We start from the raw sequence: 19,412 nt of genomic DNA on the forward strand, positions 1-19,412 counted from the left end.
TTCCGACAGGCGGAAAGGAAGAGACAAAAGGGTGGAAGCGAGAAGCGGGATGAGCCGCAGAGTTGGCAGGTCAGGTGGGATGCTTTGGAGTGAAAGAAAGGCGTGATGGCAGATGTTTTTGAAGCGAATGCACTATGGGGCAAAGACATTGTCGCATGGAAGCGTTTCCTTACATGGAAGGTGGTTCTGACGTTCCAAATTGCGCTCATCCGTCTTGCCAACCTCCAATAGAAAATGTTTTCAGTCAGTTCTTGAATTGCTTTTGGTGCAGTTTTCTTGTAGTAGCTGCAGATAAAAAGCAAGGATTTGCCCTTAAAAGCCCCAGAGGAGGACTAAGACGTAATACAGGATGGCTGCAGCCACCTAGCTAAACTAGCTGCAACAGCGTGATAGACAGGAGCTTTGGCCAATCACTGACCAAGTTTTCCTTTCCCAGACACTCTTTATGGTCTCCCAGGAAATATTCTGACCTGTAACTCAGTAATTTACAAGAAACGTCTCTGCTGATACTTTTCATGGGCACTTTCTTTTAAAGGTCAGTGTGTCTGGACTAGTCTTGCTCTGATTAATATTTCAACAAAACCAAAAAATGAATTACTGTCAAGAGTAAAAACAGAAATTTATCTTTTGTATGGCTGTGTGAATGATTTGCTGTTGTTGTTATTGTTTTACTTTTACCAAGGACTGACGTGGCAGAAAGCTTATTTTCATTCAGGTTGCCATCAAGCCATCAAAATAAAATGAGTATGAGCAAAAATGTAAAAAAAACAACAACAACAAAAAAAAGAAGAAAAATAAAACAAAACACCAAGACGTGCTCTTCGATGCTCCCTGAGAAGGAATCTTGGATCCGAGCTTAACGAATGACAGGATTGTGTTGATTGATAGTTTCCAAACAAACAAGACAATTTCTCCCTCGCTGTGATCTTGATTCTGTCACTCCATGTTTATTTATTGTCTTTATCTTCTGCCTCCAAAGTCATTTTGTAACCAAGCTCCCACTGTGTGCATCGGTTCCGCTGCTAAACCCTTAACCCACACCCGATAATACAATAAATTCAGATGTCAGATTATTTTTTGTTGTACCTTCTCAGTCCCATCCACTGGCTGTGTTTTCATAGCTGATAATAAGTGTGTTTTCCGTATTTTAGTCCCATCTGAAAATTAATGTATATGTCAATATGGGAACTACGGCCTGTGGCCTCATTTCTGTGAGTATCAACATGTAGGAAATCTTACAGCTTTAGAGTGAGGAAGGTCCTACATAGGCAGCAGTGTTGCACTCTGTGATGTTTATAGGCTGCAGGCAACAATCAGAACCATCCAGTCCATCCACTTGAGGACCAATCTAAAATATCTGATATGCAATTCATGGCCTGTATCACTTGGTAGCCAGAGCAGCAGAGCCAGTACTCCTGCATGGATTCACTAGAGGGCAGGAGTAAACGTTCCCAACAACAGCTTCAGGCTACGGCAAAGATTTCTGCATGAAGCACAAGTTAAAGCAGGAGCAAACTTTTGCTCAAGTTCCATTTTCAACCCCTTAATGTATATTATTGCCTGGGAAAGGGCACGTATTGCCACGGTGACATCTGCAGTAGGTGCGCGTGGCTTTTTTTTTTTTTGTCTCAACCCTTCCCTCCTTTGCAGCCTTGGCCACCACAGGTACCCGGTGTGTGGATGAATCCTGATAGATCCCCATTACCCCGAGTGTGACCCCTCGCCGCTCAGTTCATTAAGCCAGCCACCCAAGTGTTCGGGACTCAAGTCCAGATTTAATCACAACTTCCATCCTGTTGCCAATCACAATTAGATCCTGATAAGCCTCCCTAGGATGGCACCCGAGGGTCCCCGGCACACAGACAAAGGTTAATTTGCGAGCAGCAAGGTAGCGGCTACGGGGGCCGGAGGTCAGCTGATTGAATACATGCAGGGTGTGTGTGTGTGTGTGTGCAAGAGTGGAGGGTGGGTGAGGTGGTGGCGGGGGTGACTTGGCAGCAATTACAAAGTTCATCAGTATTCATGTGTTCCATTCGTGGCTAATGGGTGCATTACCTTTGGAGAGGTGTGCTGATAGGATGGGAGCCTTAATGGGAAATGGCTTGTGGGTAGTTTTTAGGCAGCTGAAATTTAAAAGTCATTTCTTCACCTTTGTCTTTGAAAGCCCCTGTACAAATCTGTTGAACCGTGGCGGTGCCTCCAAAGGCTTCCACCGCTAGCTTCTGGGTGGTGTCCAAAGGAATGTTCAGGGCGATTTGGGCAAGTAGTGGTGTCAATATGTTTCCTGTAAGACGCTGTTTGACAAATCATCTGAAAATGTGTTTCAATGAAGCCCACAAAGTGTTAAAATTGCAAAATTCTGAACACAGAAAACAAAAAGAGCTTTTGTCCATGATCAGGAATAAGCTATCTTGCTACTACCTATTACAAATCTTGGTTTTCTAGCAGAAACTATTTTTAACCCCACCACAGCTGTCTAATGGTTAAAGAGGCATAACACACTGGACAAGTCTTTGTAGTGAAGTTTATTGTTGCTGCACGAAATGAAATAAGATTGCTGCAGGGTGTCACAATTTTCTCGTCTTTTTAGGGATTGACATAATAAGATGTAAGTAATGTAGCGTGAGTCAAATGTAACGATTCCCTGTCGACGAGTTGGATTTGTTTCTGAAAAGGAAGTGAGGTGCCACGTGATCTGCCACTGGATTCCCATCGTGGAAGCTGCCACTACTGTAAATGCACCCGGCTCGGTCCCTTCCCCTGAGCCCAATCCTTTGAAAGTGCGAGTATTTGCGGCGTGTTCTTCCCGCTGAGCTACAGAGGGATGATGAAAAATTTTAACAGAAGGGAGCCGCTAAGTTTATTGTCACATGTTGTTTTATTACTTTTATTTTTCCCAACCCGCGTTCCCAGATTTCAACCTCGCCTTGTTGTGTGCTGCGATGTCGTTTCCAGGCCAGCTGGCAGCGGGGACATGCGAGATTGTGACGCTGGACAAGGACAGCAGCCAACCGCGGCGGACCATCGCCAGGCAGACGGCGCGCTGCGCTTGCAAGAAGGGCCAGATTGCTGGAACTACCAGAGCCAGACCTGCCTGCGTGGATGGTAAGAAGCAAAGAGGGCAGGGGGGAGGCGGGGGGTTGCGGCTGAGGGAGCCGGTGGGGGGCCTGAGAGAGTCGGTGGGTGGCGGCTTAGCGCTCTTTCTTCAAGGAGCCACTCCAGCGGTGGGACGACTCCCGAGGCGTGTCTGACTGCTTTTTGTGCACACGGTAGAGCGGGAGGTAGAAATGAAGTGTGAAACTCAAGCATGCCGAAGTCTCAGCTCATATCATCAGTCACAGGGCAGCAGGGTCGGGTTTAGGGGTGGAGGTGAGTGGGGGGGGGTTTAACGTGGATGAAGCAAAGTGGATCACAGGGCCGTTCTTAGTGAGGACAGAGAGTGCAGCAAATCAATTTACAGTTGAATCATTTCTCTAAAAGAGGCTGCGCAGCGGCCCGGGGTTGGGGTGGTGGTGGTTGCGGGGGGTTCAAATCCTCCTGCCGACAGATGGGCTTATATTTCACGGAGTTGTGACACTATTTGTGGAGTTGTGTCTGTTTAAGCCTGGTTAGTGCGCATTAGGACAATATCACCCTTCCTCTAAGAGCATTAATTCTCCCTCTGGCTGTTTTGAATTCATGCACCTTCCCTTTTTACACAGAAACGCCAAACTGCATTTTTGGCTGCCTGGATAAAGCTCGGTGAATGCGGCGCTCCTGGGTTTTGTTTGGGTCCCCCCCCCCCCCTTCTTTTTTTTTTCTTCTCACTAAAACTTCATGACTTCAAAGGGAGATTTCATTTATAAGTGCTTTAATTAAATAAGTAAAGAGCCATTAGCAAGGAATACACTGGTAGAACACTTTGAACAGGTACTTCATGTCAATGCATATAGACTCTTTATTACTTGGCTAATAAGTTGGGATTCTTTTGAAGCGCTCATGTCAAATGTTCTAGTCAGCTCTTTGGACTTCATTAAAAGCTATAGTTTCCATGTTCAAAGCTAGTTATGTCTGACCTTGACCTCCCGCTAATAGCGGAGCCTGATGGTCATCTGAAATGGAATTTGAGTCCACTGCATACCTTGTTGTGTCATGTTGCTTGTCCTGTTTATTTTGTTAAGGCCTGTTTGCAAAGGAAGTGCAGGTGGACGGATTGTTTTGGTGTTTTGGTAATTATCCGGTGAGGAAATGGTCTCACCTGTAGCATATTTCAATTATTTTCCTTCACTGAATTTTACAAAATGCCTGGTATTTTATCTTGGACCTCAATGAATCTGTGTTGGCGACTGAAAATATCTAGAAAAAAAAACAATATTTTCTTTTAAATTCCCTCTCCCCTCACCCAGTGGAGCTCAGCCGTACAAGAATGCTTTTCTTTCTTTTGTTTCCTATCTTCTGTCTGAAGTCTGAAGTGGAGCTTTTAGACGGAGTCTTGGCCACCGTCGTGCTGTCACTGACAGCAGAATGAACTCCACATTTGCTATCGGACAATGGCTCAGCGTCAGTCCACTCCGCAGTCTCTCTGACATCTCCATCACCGCCCCGCTGCCTCCAGAGGCCCCGTTTATCAAGCCCCAATGTCACGCAGTGTGCCTTTAAGCGACGGGGTGGTTGGTGGATAGAGGGGGGTAGGCAGCCCAGGTGAGGAGGCATGAAAGCGGCGCTGTTATTTACAAAGGGTCCAGCTGAGAGGCGACAAGCTATTGTGCTCTAGACGTCTCTTCTTCTTCTTCTTCTTCTTCTTCTTCTTCTTCTTCTTCTTCTTCTTCTTCTTCTTCTTCTTCTTCTTCAGGAGGATATTCGCACAAAACCTTGCTTCAGCTTCTGCTTTGTGTACATGAATGTATCTCAATCTGAGAAGAGCTCAGGCTGACGTGATCGAGATATGCACTGCTGGAGCAGAAGCAGAGCCAAGTACTGATGGAAACAAATGGCAAAAATAAATGCACATGGAGGGACAGGCTAATAATTAGCCTGTACAAAGGCCCGATAGTGTGCTCCCAAGTGTGGCACCCATGCATGAAAGACATTGGGTAAAAAAGGGAGGGAAAAAACTGCAACGATCCCTAGGCAAGCATGGTTTAGCTCTCTGTTTGTGCTCAGGTTTTAGTTTCCTGCTGTAAAAGGGGAAAACCTTTACAGCAGGACACCATGTTGGCACCATCCCCATACATGTCGGCAAGGGGACAAAAACAAGGTGGTCTGGTTAGCGGAGGTGCCAACATTAACCCCGGGAGTTGTTTATAGCGGCCCCACGGTTAGAGGCGGTGCAGGCCAAAACGTTGTTAAGAGTTTACGAAAAGTAGTGAGAAATCGAATTTTGCTTGATGTGCGAAGCAAAATGGGACTGGCAGCATCATCAGTAACAGTCCATGCACTGACTGTGAGCTTTGGCCAAATCTCTTAAACTGGGTCTTTCAGGGAAAGTCCACTGTCTCCTTGATGGTATTGACAAGCAGCAGAGGCAGCAGCAGCAGCAACAGAAACAGCCGTTTAATCTTTTTTGCATTGCGACTATTTACAGTAAAACAAAACCAAAAAAAAGGCTCTTCAGAATAAATTTAGGCCATTACAAATCACAAATAATAACAATGATAACAACAAGAACAACAGTCCCCCCCACCCACAGCGTTCTACTGGCAGCAGGATCTTGGACTCGAGCTTTGTGGAGGCGGAGCTTCCTCCTGGGTGGCAGGCCCCAGGAATAATAATTTAAAAGAAGATACGCCCTCCTCGCCACCTGTGGTTCGCTGAGCGCCGAGCATGAAAAGATGACCAATATATAATACTCTGAACTTCTTTTTTTTTCTGTCTCTCTTTCGTGATACACGGCTTGCGAGTGAAAGGCAAAGCTCGTGTGGAGTCTGACTGGAGGACTGCTGGGAGTTAACGTGCGCCTTTGGAACACGGAGATATTTGTTTGGCTATGTCTCAATAAGAAATTAATACGTGATTTTTTTACCCACGTTATATTTTCCCTCTGTGAATTGTCTTCGTAATTTGTGTCAAACCCTTTGCATTGAGAGGCTCCGCCCACTCCTGGTGCAACTGAGTGATATGCGCTTTTTGCGAGCGTGGCCGAGTTGCTGAGTTCATTCGAAACGGGGAACCGGATCTGTGTCAGCCTCACGCCACAGCTTGATATATTGGTGCACATGCAGTTATAATTGACGGTCGCACAAAAGCGACTTCTTAACCTTGTCTGGTCACAGTTAGCTAGCTAAACTAGCAGGTGCAGGGACGAGCCGGCGAATTGGAATTGGAATTGGAGAAATTACTCAATTCGCGATTTGCTCGGGACTCCTGCGAGGGGGGGGACCGCCGGCTCATATGTACGCGCCCCCCCCACCAAACGCCACAAATGGGATTTCAATCAGTATTAATGTGCCGCAGTCCTTGAAGGTCTGCTGTCCGTCGTGAGGCGCCTGCTGTTGTCCTGCCTCGTCCTTCATGCTTCAGGCTTCTGCGCGCTGGATAATCCATGTCTTCGTCATTGAGCCAATCGGGCTCCCAGGATGCCGGTGGCGTAATGAAAGCAGAGTCGTGCCGCGGCTTCCCGGGGAGTCAACACCGGGCTTCCTGGTGTCCCCCCTCCCCGTGTCTTTTATCGCTCGTAAGGAGGTGGCGATGGGTGAAAAGCCGACGGCGCCATCGGTTTTATTTTTTATTTTCTCTGTTCTCGGCACCGTAGGGCGTCTTTCCCCCTTATTCTCCACCACCGCCGCGCTAAGGCAATGCTTTCCTCCCGCACCCACTCCTCTGCACCTCCTCCGTGCTGGATGAGTCTCAACCGAGCCAATATCGATCCTGGTTAGGGACAGCAAGCCACCGGCGCAGCCGACACGGTGGCCATTAGGTGGCAAGAGCGAGGGCAGAGTCCCCACATTAGAGCGCAGAGGGGAGCTTTGAAGTCTCTCTGAGTGTCTGAGTCCAGAGGCCTGTCGTCGCTAGCTGTGTTCACATGGCCAGCTGGAACGACAATTGGAGTAGAAGCGCTCGTCTGCGAAACCCCGGCAGTTGCTCTGATCCGAGGTGACACGACACCGATGACGTCGCGCTCTGATCGACTGGTCGACTGGGTCGGATTGGAGGCGGAGCAAAGTAGATTTGGCTGTTTGCTAATATGTCACTGAGTCATTTCTGCATTGAACTCGATTATTACCAGCTTCATGAGTTAATCTACCTGAATGCTCTTAAAATATTAGTCAGGATGTCCTGACATATTATGGGATGGCTTTAACAGTTGTTGCCTTGAATGTCTGATTGAATGTGATTTTAGAGAATGAATATCAAGGGTGCAATATGCAGCCATGATTACAGAAGTTGAATGTTTTCATATTGCCAACAAAATGATACGGTGGAGGTGCGGTAAATAACCAGACACGAAGGCAAAGACAAGCCGACTCGTTTGCTCTCCACATAAAAAACGACTCCATGCCAGAGTGGAACCCGGATCCCAAACATCTGAACACTTCCACCCACCTTCACGCTCTCTTAAAGGCACAGACACGCTGGTGAATTTCTCCCTTCTTTTCATCCTTCTAGGTCACTACAATACAAAGCTCCCTAAAACAAAGCTTTGTATTATAATCACACTGTTGTGTGTGTTAAATCATAAAAGAGTAAACAAAGCATCGTGGTCTATATTTTAGGCTCTTTAAAACAGTCTGCTGTTAGTGTGTTCACACAGAATTTTGTACACTTGGAATTTGCACAATCGCTTTTAATTATTAGACATTGAAAGTGGTTTTCATAAAACGTTCCCATACTTGTTAAACACATCTTGACTGATTTCCATGCACTCATGTTGAGCGTTCAAGATCATTATTTCATAAAACTGGTGACAATGGGGTTCAGTACAGAAACGAGTCTGTGACCCCAAACTTTTGAAAGGTAGTGTAAGTGACAAGTCTTACTGACACCAATTAGCTGCTATTTGCAATAATGACCATGTCACATTACAGTTCTCCTCTAATGAGTAATAACCAAGATGTTTCCCGATGAACGATGAAAGCCTGCTTGCTTGTAGTTTGTCCCTCCGACACACCCACTGCCGTGATGCGTCTTGTTTTGCCTCTCCGACTGACTGATGTGACGCAAGCTTTTTTCTTTAATTCCTTTTTCCTTGTGAAAATGCGTCTCTTTCTCTTTGACAGCGCAGGCAGACGAGGCGCTGATTTGGCAGCGTTCCCTCAACATATTGTTTCCATAATTAGTCGAAACCCGCACAACACAGAGTGACGCTGTTGTGCGAAATACCACAAAAGTGGGAGGAAAAGCCAAGAAGTTCCCGATGCTGCTGCTGCACAAAGTACTTTCACAGGTATAAACGGAGGGGAAGTGGAAGGTTTGCAACACTTCCAGGTAATTATAGGACAAAGGAATGAACGACGGCGGGAAGCGACGCGGCGTCAGGGTGGAAAACTTCCAAATAAAACAGGAAGTGGCATCTGAACCCTGCCAAATCAAGACAAGGAGCTTTCAGACACTCCGGAACAGACGGTGTCGACTTTTTCTTTTTTGGCTCAGCACTTTCCCCCTGAACATCATTGTGCCAATACTTTTACGCAGTGCGAGACAGAATGAGAACCAGAATCCCAGACAATTTGTTTTCCCTTTTTTCTCTTTTTTTTTCTGGGCGACTCCAGAAAAAGACTTTTTTGGCGGAGAAGAAGTATTAACGCGGAGCGTCTCCTCCTGCCAGCGACTGCTATCAAAACAGCGGCTGTGTGAGGTCCGCGCCCGCACGCGCACGCACACACGCTCACAGAGTGGGTTTGTGTTTTCGCCGTGTGACGAGCAGAAATATAATACAAAGAGCACTTGCGTTTCTGCCCCTTGGTCGAAAGGAGCTGAAGAGCGCCGTGCATTAGCATAAAAATAATGCAAAGTGCCGGGCTATCAGGCTGATGCAGAGTTACTGTAAATTTTCCATTCATTAAATCTGTATTATGCCAGACCCCTCACCCCCCAACCCCATCCCGCTGAGTCCCTCAATAGTACGGATCCGTTCTGACAGTAGGAACCCCTTTTTTTAAAAAAGAAAATACCTGTTTCCCCACTGTGTCCGAGGTTGGTGGTTGATTTGTGGTGCTTGGAGAAGAAAGGAGAAGAATAATAATTAATAATAATAATTGGGGTGGATCAGCCGTAATTTCACACCAAAATTGCCATTAATTGTCACCATTGTGGCAACCTTAAGGCTCTTTGTCCGCAAGCCCTTGCAATGTGTACCATATTAGCCATCATCGCCCACCCCCCCTTTGTTTTAACTCCAAAATGCTATGAAATGATTTATGTTAGGGCAGGCTGCAGATTAATAACCGGGCCCTGCTGGATGTATGTACGGGCTGGCGGAGTTCCATATGCATACAAGGGGTGTAAATATTTAATAGCCCAGATGATATAGCTCGCACAGATGCCTTAATGCATCCAGGCAAGCGCTTACCGACTCCCCCCCTTCCTCCCTAATGAATCCCCTCCCACCCACCATACCCCCCTCCCCCACCCGGGGCCCAGACAGAACACACACCACGCTCGCCGTCCATAAATCAGGGGTGAAAAGTGATGGAGTGGACCCAGGTGTTGCGCCAGGTTCCCGGTAGACGGCAGCGTTGCCGGGTTATTGATGCCCCCGTAGTCGTCCGCGCTTTATTCTAATTAATCCTGGGGTGGACGGCGGGCGAGGGAAGGGTGGTGGCCGGCCGCTTTGTTTCCCGTTGCCAGTCAATCTAATTGAACTGCGGCAGGCGTATGGAAATGCAAATGGCCGCTTTCATTTTTTGTTTTTGTTCTCATGCCCGAGAAACTGCCGGAAGCTTTAGAAAGCTTCCGTCCCGTCGCTCACCTCCATGCTTCGTTCCTGCTTCTTGTGCCGCTCGTAGAGATTTACAACGGAAAATGAAGCGCAACAGGGCCTCACCCGGAGGTTCGATTGTTCGACTCCTCGCTCAGTTTTTGGCCAGTTAGATGGACTGGGTTGGATTCAGACAGGGATGCGTGTCCCCAGCGAGACCCCTCGTACAGACGTGGGAGGGAGACTTTCGAAATTCTCCACTGACTCCGTTCCAAACCGCTCAGCCTGAAGATCAACTCGGCGCTAAGTGTTTATGAGGAGGCGACGTCGGGGCCCCGGCAGAGTGACTTCCACTCCGTCGCGTCTGGCTTTCAAATGAGCTGACGGGGCTCTTGTGTTGAAGCATTACGGAGCTCTTCGGCGTGGCGGCGGCGGCTGCTTAGCAAGGCCTGCGCACCAATCACTTGACGAACCCATCAGAGTCATTGCTAACATCTCGGGCCTCACAAATCCTCCAGAGCTAATGTGCGTCTTCTGCTACTGTCACTCAACCGTACCCCCACCCCCACCCCACCCGACCGCTCAGATCTCAGACGAGTCTCTGAACCCTCACATGAAATAAAGGGTGGTTTAAAAAAAAAAGGTGTGGGGGGGGGGGGGGGGGGGAAGCTGTTTTCCATGCCGTTCTTGAACTCCTCTTCGTCTTCCGAAGCCACTCAGGGCAGCCAAAACCCCTCCGCAAGCCCGCATGTCACCCTCTTCACCTCGCTACTCTAATTGGAAGAGAAAAGAAGATTTGGCAAAAATTCACACAGTTGTGGGAAAGACAGAAGGTTGTGGCTGGTGCGGGATTGGCGTTGTGTGGAGAAACAACACGTTGTTTCGTGCTTTTGCTTTAACAACAAATGCTTAAATATGATTAAATTCCCGCGGATTCGAGTTAAAATGACAATATTTCTCTTTGTACTTTTTCATTGTCCGCCAATGGACGACAGCGGCTGAATACGCACAGCCAAATGGAACAAAAGAACGGCTTTGGAAAAAAGACGAGATGTTTTGCAACTCACCGAGCCACCGTTCCTAATAAGACGGTTGTGACCGCTTACGGCACCGGCAGCCTGCAACCAAGAGGGGGCGCTGTGATCTCAATGCGTCGGCTGCGTTGGAGACAGAGTTATTTAGTGCCAGCTCCTTGTTCCAGAGTGTAATAGCAGCGTTTTTTTTTCTCGCCACTTCCTGATGGAAGGTCGGGACGAGATGGGCCAATCATCACTTCAAGAACCCCCACCCACCTGCAGCCTCCCCACCGCCACTGACCCTTGTGCACCACTTGATTTGGATGACGGCACTGCCAAAAAAAAAAAAAAAAAGCGGAGTGTGGGGGGATTGGGCAGTTCGCTCCTTCGCCAATGCGTCACAAGGCCGGCTGGTGCAGAGAGAGAGCCTTTTCCCTGTTTTAACCCCCATTACTCACAAAGTGCTGATTCTGTACGATAGGTGTCACCACCACCCCTCACGCCACCACCCCCTCCCAAGTCCCCGGCAACCACCCGTCTTCCTTTCATCACTTCCCCATAATTACGACAACCCCCCCCCCCCCCCCCCCCCCCATCCCTTCCTCACCCTCCTCTGCGTCCCAGACTCCCTCCCACCTGGAGGAATTAGACCCTGGCACAGCGCCTCGGGGGTGCTGGACGCGCAGGTGCACATTGCAGGCGCACATTGCAGGCGCAAGTGAACGACGGCAAGATATTTCATGGTGCTGAGGGGGGGCAGCGGGGGGCGACGTCAATGTGGGAGACCGGACCGCAACCGACCGTCCTGTGAAGGCCAAAAGTCCTCGTGAAGGTGGCGAGGGGAACCGCACCTGGAGACGGGAGGCACCTCAATTGTGACCGAAACGACAAAATGCGCAACTAGCTCATCAGCATTGCCTCCCCCCCCACGACCCTCCCTTCCCTCTCCCCCCCGCCCTCACTGTCTGGCGCTGATAGGTGGAACTTTGAGATTTCTCTCTGTCCTCAGAGGTTATGCTGTTCATTAGCGCCGTGGAACTCCAGCGAAGGGCCCGCTCTTCGTTACTCTTCACCCCTCCCACCACCACCATCTTCAACCACCCCCCACCCCCACCCCCAACCGTTCTCCCCCTGCCCGCGTTCTGTCTTTGGTAATTTACCTTTATTGGCTGGCTTAGCAATTCCATCTGAACACTGGTTCATTTAATAATGCATGCGCCTTCTTGTCGCGCGCCGTTTACAAACCCCGCCTGTAATTGCCATGCAGCTGGGCGCGCTTGCTCGGAGTGGGAGGCGGTGCCGCGAGTCAGAGGGGGAGGGATTGTGGGTAACAGAGGAGCGGAGGACAAGAGCAGTGTGTCGTCACTGCTGTGCTCGGCAACACACGTCAATTTAATGAGAGGAGCGTTTGATTCTTGCTGCTGCTTTAAACTGTATTTTTTCATGAAGACTAAAATGGATCTATTGCCGTCAGCATTTTGGGATTCTGACGTGATTTAAATGCATTGCTGCAGCAACTGCAATCAGAGCTGAACAGACTGAGTCCCAGTTAGCCGACTGCTAGTCCTTGTTAAGCAGTGGGAGGGTCACACCTAGCTCAGTGCTAAGCTATAACCTTTGACACCAAATGCCTGTTTTTATTATTTATGGCCCTGAAGTAATGGATGCAACTTGGTTGAATTAGGGAAATCAAACATCAACTATTGGTAGACACAAACTTGACTGAATGGAGTTCTTATTAGATTGATAGTGACTTTTTTCGAGGACTAAGGAATGTTTGTTTGACCTACAAACTTCCTTTCCCCGGGGTTGCTAATTGGTGGGACCACCTGTATGTTGCTTGTTTGGCTAAACGATGAAACATGTCGACCGACGTGACACAAACTACTAATGTATAACCACCTTTAAGGAGCATTTCAGGTCAGCTCATTGTACTCGGTCCTAAATGCTACAAATTTTAATTGATCTCAAAACTGGAATTCAAATTAATTGAACTTGAAAAAAAGACCTGTATATAGACCTGTGACTGGCTAAAACAAAGCCCTCTGTAATCTGTCTTAATGCCAAAAGCTAAATCTGACAAAAGAAGTGAAATCCAACTGAAATGATCAAAAACAGTCCAGGTTGCCTTTCCTTTTTTTTTTTTTTTTTTTTTCCTTAACTTACTCCCTTGACCTGGGTGACTTTGACAGACTTCTCAACATTGAATGTCCGAAATGTTGAAAATTTCATTAAAATAAATCAATTAAAAGATCATTCATTCCTTGTTATTTAGTGTTTTGTCAGGACTGCAGTGTGACTCCAACACTGCCACGGTCACCCTCTGCTCTCAGCTAATTGTCCCGCCGAGCCCCTGCTGGGAGGATTGTTTTAGCAGCCGTCTTTGTCCTTTGGCTGTGTCACCACTGGCTCACCTTGGCCGCAATTTGGAGAAAAAAAAAAGAAAAAGAATCACGTCGAGGTCACATGCACGTTGGAAAAAAAGTTGTTGGCGGATGGATGGATGGATGGATGGATGTTAGCGTGTACCTTGATACGAGGACGGACGTCATTATCGCCGCCATTTCCAACAGACCCTTTTCAATCTCAACAAGCCATAAAGTGAGAAGAGGGAAGTGAAAAAGAGTTCCTCCCCCTCCGGACGCTCACTTACGTGGGGGCCAATTTTTCTAAGAGCCACTTGCGGGACACCGGGCGGCCAAAATAATATTAGCATGGCGGCGACAGGCGTGTGAGGGCAAGATGAATCTGAGATAAAAAATAAGGGCAAATGAATACAAATGGGGTCTTTGTCACCTGGAGGGTGGGATAAATCATACATCCTCGCCACAGTCGCTTCTCTGTTCGTGCCGCGCTCCCATCGCCTTTCTCTCTCTCCATAGTGCTCCTCACTCTGCCTGATTAAGTTATCTTACAGAGCGTCCTCCCGCATTAGACATCCGTCATTAGAGTAAGGGTGGGGCGGGGTTGGGTGCTGGCGGTGCCGGTATGTGATGTACGCACGTAGGTGTCTGGAGACGTCACGACGGAGGAAGTTGGCATCGCACTGCTGTGGTGGGATGTTGCCTGCGTGCAATGTTGGCTGTTTCTGTTCAGTCTTCAGTCGCACATGAATAAATCAACCAACGGACCTTGCAAAAGACGATCAAATGCCCCCGATTTTGTCTGAGTGGAACTACAACATTTTTGCAACTTGACGAAGAATCAGAGTCATTCAAAATAGAAGACAACTAGAAGCCAGTCCTAGACTAACAAGTGTCTCAGTTTTGTTTTTTCAGCGCTGGTACAGGTATTGTTTCAAACTATATCTCTTCCGGCCTAAAAGTGTACGCTTTTTCTCCCGCCACAGTAAATCTAAACCTAGGGAAGTAGGAACTGCAGTTCCCAGAAGCCCCTGCGTGTCCGTCGTCCTCGGCGCTCTGCTGGCTGTTGCAGATAGAGCTCAATCAGAGTTGATGAAGCAAGTTGTGGGAGTCATAGTTGGAAGATTTTCATGTTGTTCAAGTGACCCCAAGAGATTTTGTTCTTACTTAGCCATATGCATGTATTAAGCTTAAAACAAATATATTGATATTATTTGAAATGTGGAGGATTTGCCCATCAAAATAAACCGGGTAGAACCGTAACTAACTACCCCCCACATTTTTTTTTTCTCTTTTACTATCTGCCTTTGGCAAATATTCTCATTACAACACTGACCTGACCGCACTTGGTTTACCGATTGCCTTTCTCCTCACTAGCAAACCTTGCCTTAATCCACCAGACCCTCCGCGTCTGCCCCTCGTCTTCCATACATTCAATTAAATTTGCACAATGAACCATCCACCTTGATGGCTTCGAAATCTCACGCCTGTTCGTCGCAGGGCACATTAAAGAGAGCGCCTCCTCGCCGACTGTTGGAGGCAACGCTGGGTATGAAGAGTGAGCGGAAAATATAGTTACGCGCAGGACATAATGGATGAATCACCGGATGACAGCGAGAGCGCGCAAGGAGAATGTATGTGTCATGTGTGAGCAATTGCCTTGGATTGCCCACAAGGTAATGGCGTGTAATAACCGTGACATGGGTCGAGACACTGCAATGAGATGTTACGTACTTCGATTATACGTCGGCTGGCCACTGGAGGCCAACTGCTGGACCAAACGGGGGCAGAGGAACTGCAGCATGCAACGTCCCTGGAATGCTCTGCCGTAGACAGGCATGGCGATCCACAGCAATGAAGGCTAAACAATATAGTATAGGACAGGAAGTCGTTTACTAGTAATGATGCTGTTCCCCATTGTAGAAGGAAGAAAACCTCACAGACTAAGATAGATCCAACAGCTTAGTCCTTCTTCTGCCTGGCTGATTGGGAAGCGGAACATTTTTGTGGTTCTGTTAATAGGAACTGCATAGTCTTTGTCACACAGTTTGGAGCAGGTTAATGACTACAACTTCAACACTGTGCTGCAAATTTACCGCATCTGGTGCAATTCTGGATTTCCACCTGCACAACACCAGAGGAAATACCTCAGTTTTATTTTTTTATTTTTGAAATAAAGCATGTTGAGTTGCTCAAAATTGATAATTTCCATCCTGGTCTCTGCCAACAGTACGGCCCTTGATAGCCTGACATTCTTTTTTTTTATTATTTCAACAAAGCTATTGCAAAAAAAAACAAAAAAACTTGCCACATTTGAAGGTTAGCGTGGAAATGTCATGCCTCCGCTGCCTTTTTCAGCCCTTCGCCTCGATGGGGGAAAAAAACAAACAGGAAAACTGGGTAAACGGCGGTAATGGGACTGGGCTGGACTGATTCAAGGGTGCAGAGGGCACGTCCCCGTTGATAGATGGAAGTGGGAAAGGTAAAGCCTCACATCGGCTGACGCCGTGTTGCACGCGCGCCCCGCAGGCCAGCAAAAACCTTGCGCCCCGCAAATCTCTCCGAGTCTAAACTGAGGGCCAGAGGTTCGGTCCCGAGGGGGGCAACACTTTGTATGAGCACTTAACCGTGGATAAACCACTTTGAAGGCCGGGCCGCTGGACCGAATTGTGCACCAAGATGGTTTTCCCTTTTTTGTCCACTTCTGGTTACGTATTGTCTGCTTTCATAAAAGACTCCCGCTGCGTAGCTCATTAGGGCTTTTAAATGGTGCACTGTGTGGCAGCCCGCTACTTAAGAGTGCCCCTTTTTATTTGCTGAATTGGATACTTTTGAAGTCCACGGCTGCTGCCTTTATTGCCTTATTAGGTGTTGATGTTTCATTTTCTCTTGAACCGTAACACTTGAGTTTAAGATGCATTCGTAGGAGTGTCCACAGTCCCACGTTTATATTAACCTTGTTAGCCTGGTATGGATCTTTTAATCAATAGCGGAGACGTAAATAGACAGCGAGTTACAGAGAGAAAAACTTGAAGGTGTCGGTGCGAGTGTATGACAAATGTGCAGAGGAGCAGCTATTTCAGAGCGAGGAGGCCTCGGGACACGCGGTCCTGCCAGCCTTTTTAATCCCGGCCATTCTATCAGCAACTGTTTTACACCTGGGACGTCGGGGGAATGCAATTAACCATCATAGGCTATTAAATTAGCAATAGTCTGTGTCCTGGAGGCTAGGTCTGAAAGCAATAAGCGCCATAAAGTGAACAGATTCTTCTTGAAATTCCAGCCGGCACTCTCCCCAGTAGGCTCAAATAACAATGTGCAGTGGGGCTGCCAATTTTCAGCACAATGGCCCTTGTAGTCATTTATTGGTATCGGGCGCTAAAAATATAAAGGTTTTTGCGAGGGGATGGGGGAAAAAAAAACAAAAAAACATTTGAAACAGTCGCAGTGACTTTGTGAGCGAGGCTAAAAAGCGTTGCCGTCGTCTATTAGTTGAGCGTATCAGTCAAGGTGACCCATCTGTTTGTGGAGAAGAGTCCTCTGCTCCGAGCGGCTTCTGAAGCCGAGGAGGGACTGGCAGCGGCAAGAGCCCCGCCGCACCCCACCCACCCCCCACCCCCACCCCGGGGTCTCAGAAGAAGCTCCATCATCACTGCTCTTCACCCTGTCACCAGCGTAAAAATGAGCTCCAGTCTCCACCTTCCATCCGTCCTTCACAGCTCCAACGGAAATGCCTTAAAGTAACGGCACATGGTTTTATTATGAGCAAGCAGATAAGGCTGTTTGATGTGAAACTCTACCACAGAAAAAATAACTGCACTAGAGCATCATTGTCCTACACCTGACAGTGATGAAAATCTTGTACTGCCCCTTTAAATGTTTGCCATATCTATATAACAATTTTAAAGAACGAGAGACCTTTATCAAGAGCTCTATCTTGGCGATATAAAAGAACTTGTTTGAACTCGGCAGTGAAAATGATTTTGTAGTGCGAGATGTGACGACTTGATTTACCCAAATGGGGGGCGGAACAACTAGGAGGTGACGTTAATCGGCACCATCTAACGCCGAATGAGAAAACGAGCTTTGCGCGCAGTTCTTGCAAGCCGACCTGACAGCGCTGACCTTCGGCGAGATGAAGAGCCCGAAAGGCCAAAATCTGCAAAGCTATCATGGCTTGTTAGCTGCTGTTTGCACCCGTTCCCTTCGACTCCGGCTCCTTCGCCCAGTTAAAAACGGGTTAGCGTACAGGCGGGCGAGCAGTCCACTAAAGGTCACCATGGATGAGCTGCGGTTTGCATTCCACTGCGTCACTGTCACGGTGAAAGAGACGGAAAAGGACCTGAGCCTGCGACGTCTGCATGGGTGCGTGAAAAAGAAAGAAAAAAACGGATATTCCCGTGAGAGATGAGATGAGATCATCTCCTGGGACTGGACAGAGTCAATATGCAGAGTTAGACTGAGTCCTCAGGGAGGACAGGCCACCAGAGGCTCAGCTCATACAGACGGAGACAGCCAGAGTGGAAGAGGGGACTGAGCTCCTCTTTGTGTGCGAGTGTGTGCGTGAGCGAGGGAGACAGGAAGTTAAAAAGATGGTTTTGTTTACCGCCTATCCACTTCCAACAGCTGTCGGTTTGCATAAAACTTGCCACATAACAGACGCGAGAGTGATGGACTCCCCTCGACTCACGCCTTGCCACGTATTCAATCAAACATTTCCGCGGCCCGAGTGTTTCCCATGCTAACTCTGCCAATGCCTCTGTGGCTGGCGGAGAGCATCAGCGGCCACGTTGAAGTTTCACATTCATCCTGTGGCCCAATAAAGTCTTGTTGGCTCAGCGAAAGGAAGTCAGCATTTTAATTCTGATTTCTTTATTTTTAGTCTCTGGGGTTGGTTTGCTGGTTGGCATGCTGTGCATCCAAATACACTCTTCTTTTTTTCAATCAAGGTGATTCACTCAAAGAGTGCGATCCATCCGCCCGTGATGCAAAAATAAACTGCACTTGACCTTCTTGTTTTTGCAGCACTGAGTCACACTACTCTGGAGTGATTTGTTTTTATTTTCCTTCCTACATAAATGGCAGGAAACAATATTGTTATCACTGCCATGTCTGTTTTGGCATTCTTGATTTTTTTTTTGTGTGTGTTTATTTTTTTTTACGCCAGCCTAATAGATAAAGCAAAATAACTAAGCTGTCACCCTTAAATGTAAGAGCCTCAAGAGCAGGAGGATTGCAACACCTGTGAGGTCTAAATGAAAAGACAAAATATCATACTTTTATCCACCTTTATGGTGGAAGCAGCCTCAGTCACAGAATACCGAAGTCTCTGATTTTAGCTGCTGTTTGATTTAGCTGAAAAACAAAAAAACCCTCCAGATTTACAGAGGTGGTCCCACTCGATGAACGGTTCTCCATTTCTGAGCGCGGCTAGCGTCTGACACTCTGAGTGCAGGGCTCGTCTGAAGAGCCATGAATCTTTTTAATCATTTTTTTTCCTGGCTTATCTATGCACGTCATCGTCGCACTTGCACGTGCACTTGATCCCGACACCCACGAGCTCTCACGTACCTTCCAGCAGATGTAGAGCAGAGCGCAAGCACGCTTCCCCCTATTGTTTGAGAAACTATGAAGCATGTACACAAATATATATATGTATGCATGTTTGTGTGTGTGTGTGTGTGTGTATTTATTTATATATGTATATATTTGTAAATTGAGCAGAAGTTATCAATTTGAGCCAGGGGAAGTTATTTTTTCCCGCGTGCGCGGGTGAAACTGCACAGGTTGTTCAGCCGTCTGTTGCCGTGTAGGCGGCGCGAGCAAAAACAGACAGGAAGAGGCGATATGAAGCGATTCCCACCAGAGAACCTGCAGCTTGGAAAATGTGAGAAGAAGAAGAAGAAGAAGAAGAAGAAGAAGAAGAAGAAGAAGATTTGATTTTTTGATTTTTACAATCACATTTATTTACAAAATACAGGCTAAAAACTTATGCACCTTTTCCTAACATAAATAAATGATTAAACAAAGAATTAAATGAACTAAAAAAATATAATAATGAACAACAACACAAAATCAAAACCAAGCCAAAAGAGACAACCCATTCAAAACAAAAGAAGAAGAAGAAGAAGAAGAAGAAGAAGAAGAAGAAGATTTGATTTTTGAAAAATAACATTTATTTGCCGCTCTCATTTCCAA

General features: G+C 47.3%; 1 protein-coding gene across 2 annotated transcripts in view; it reads left to right on the forward strand.

The window, feature by feature from the left end:
- The window catches only part of LOC142877217 (chemokine-like protein TAFA-5), a 138,349-nt gene that overhangs the window by 75,566 nt on the left and 43,371 nt on the right, over nucleotides 1-19,412 (forward strand). For both annotated transcript variants that reach the window (XM_076011666.1, XM_076011667.1), the window contains exon 2: nucleotides 2,956-3,105. In XM_076011666.1, coding sequence (XP_075867781.1) covers nucleotides 2,956-3,105 — 150 coding nt within the window. The remainder of the gene's footprint in view (nucleotides 1-2,955; nucleotides 3,106-19,412) is intronic.

Source organism: Nelusetta ayraudi, unplaced genomic scaffold (assembly GCF_046127955.1).
Source record: "Nelusetta ayraudi isolate G7.1 ecotype Tasmania unplaced genomic scaffold, CSIRO-AGI_Nayr_v1 ptg000135l, whole genome shotgun sequence".
Taxonomy (NCBI): Eukaryota; Metazoa; Chordata; class Actinopteri; order Tetraodontiformes; family Monacanthidae; genus Nelusetta; species Nelusetta ayraudi.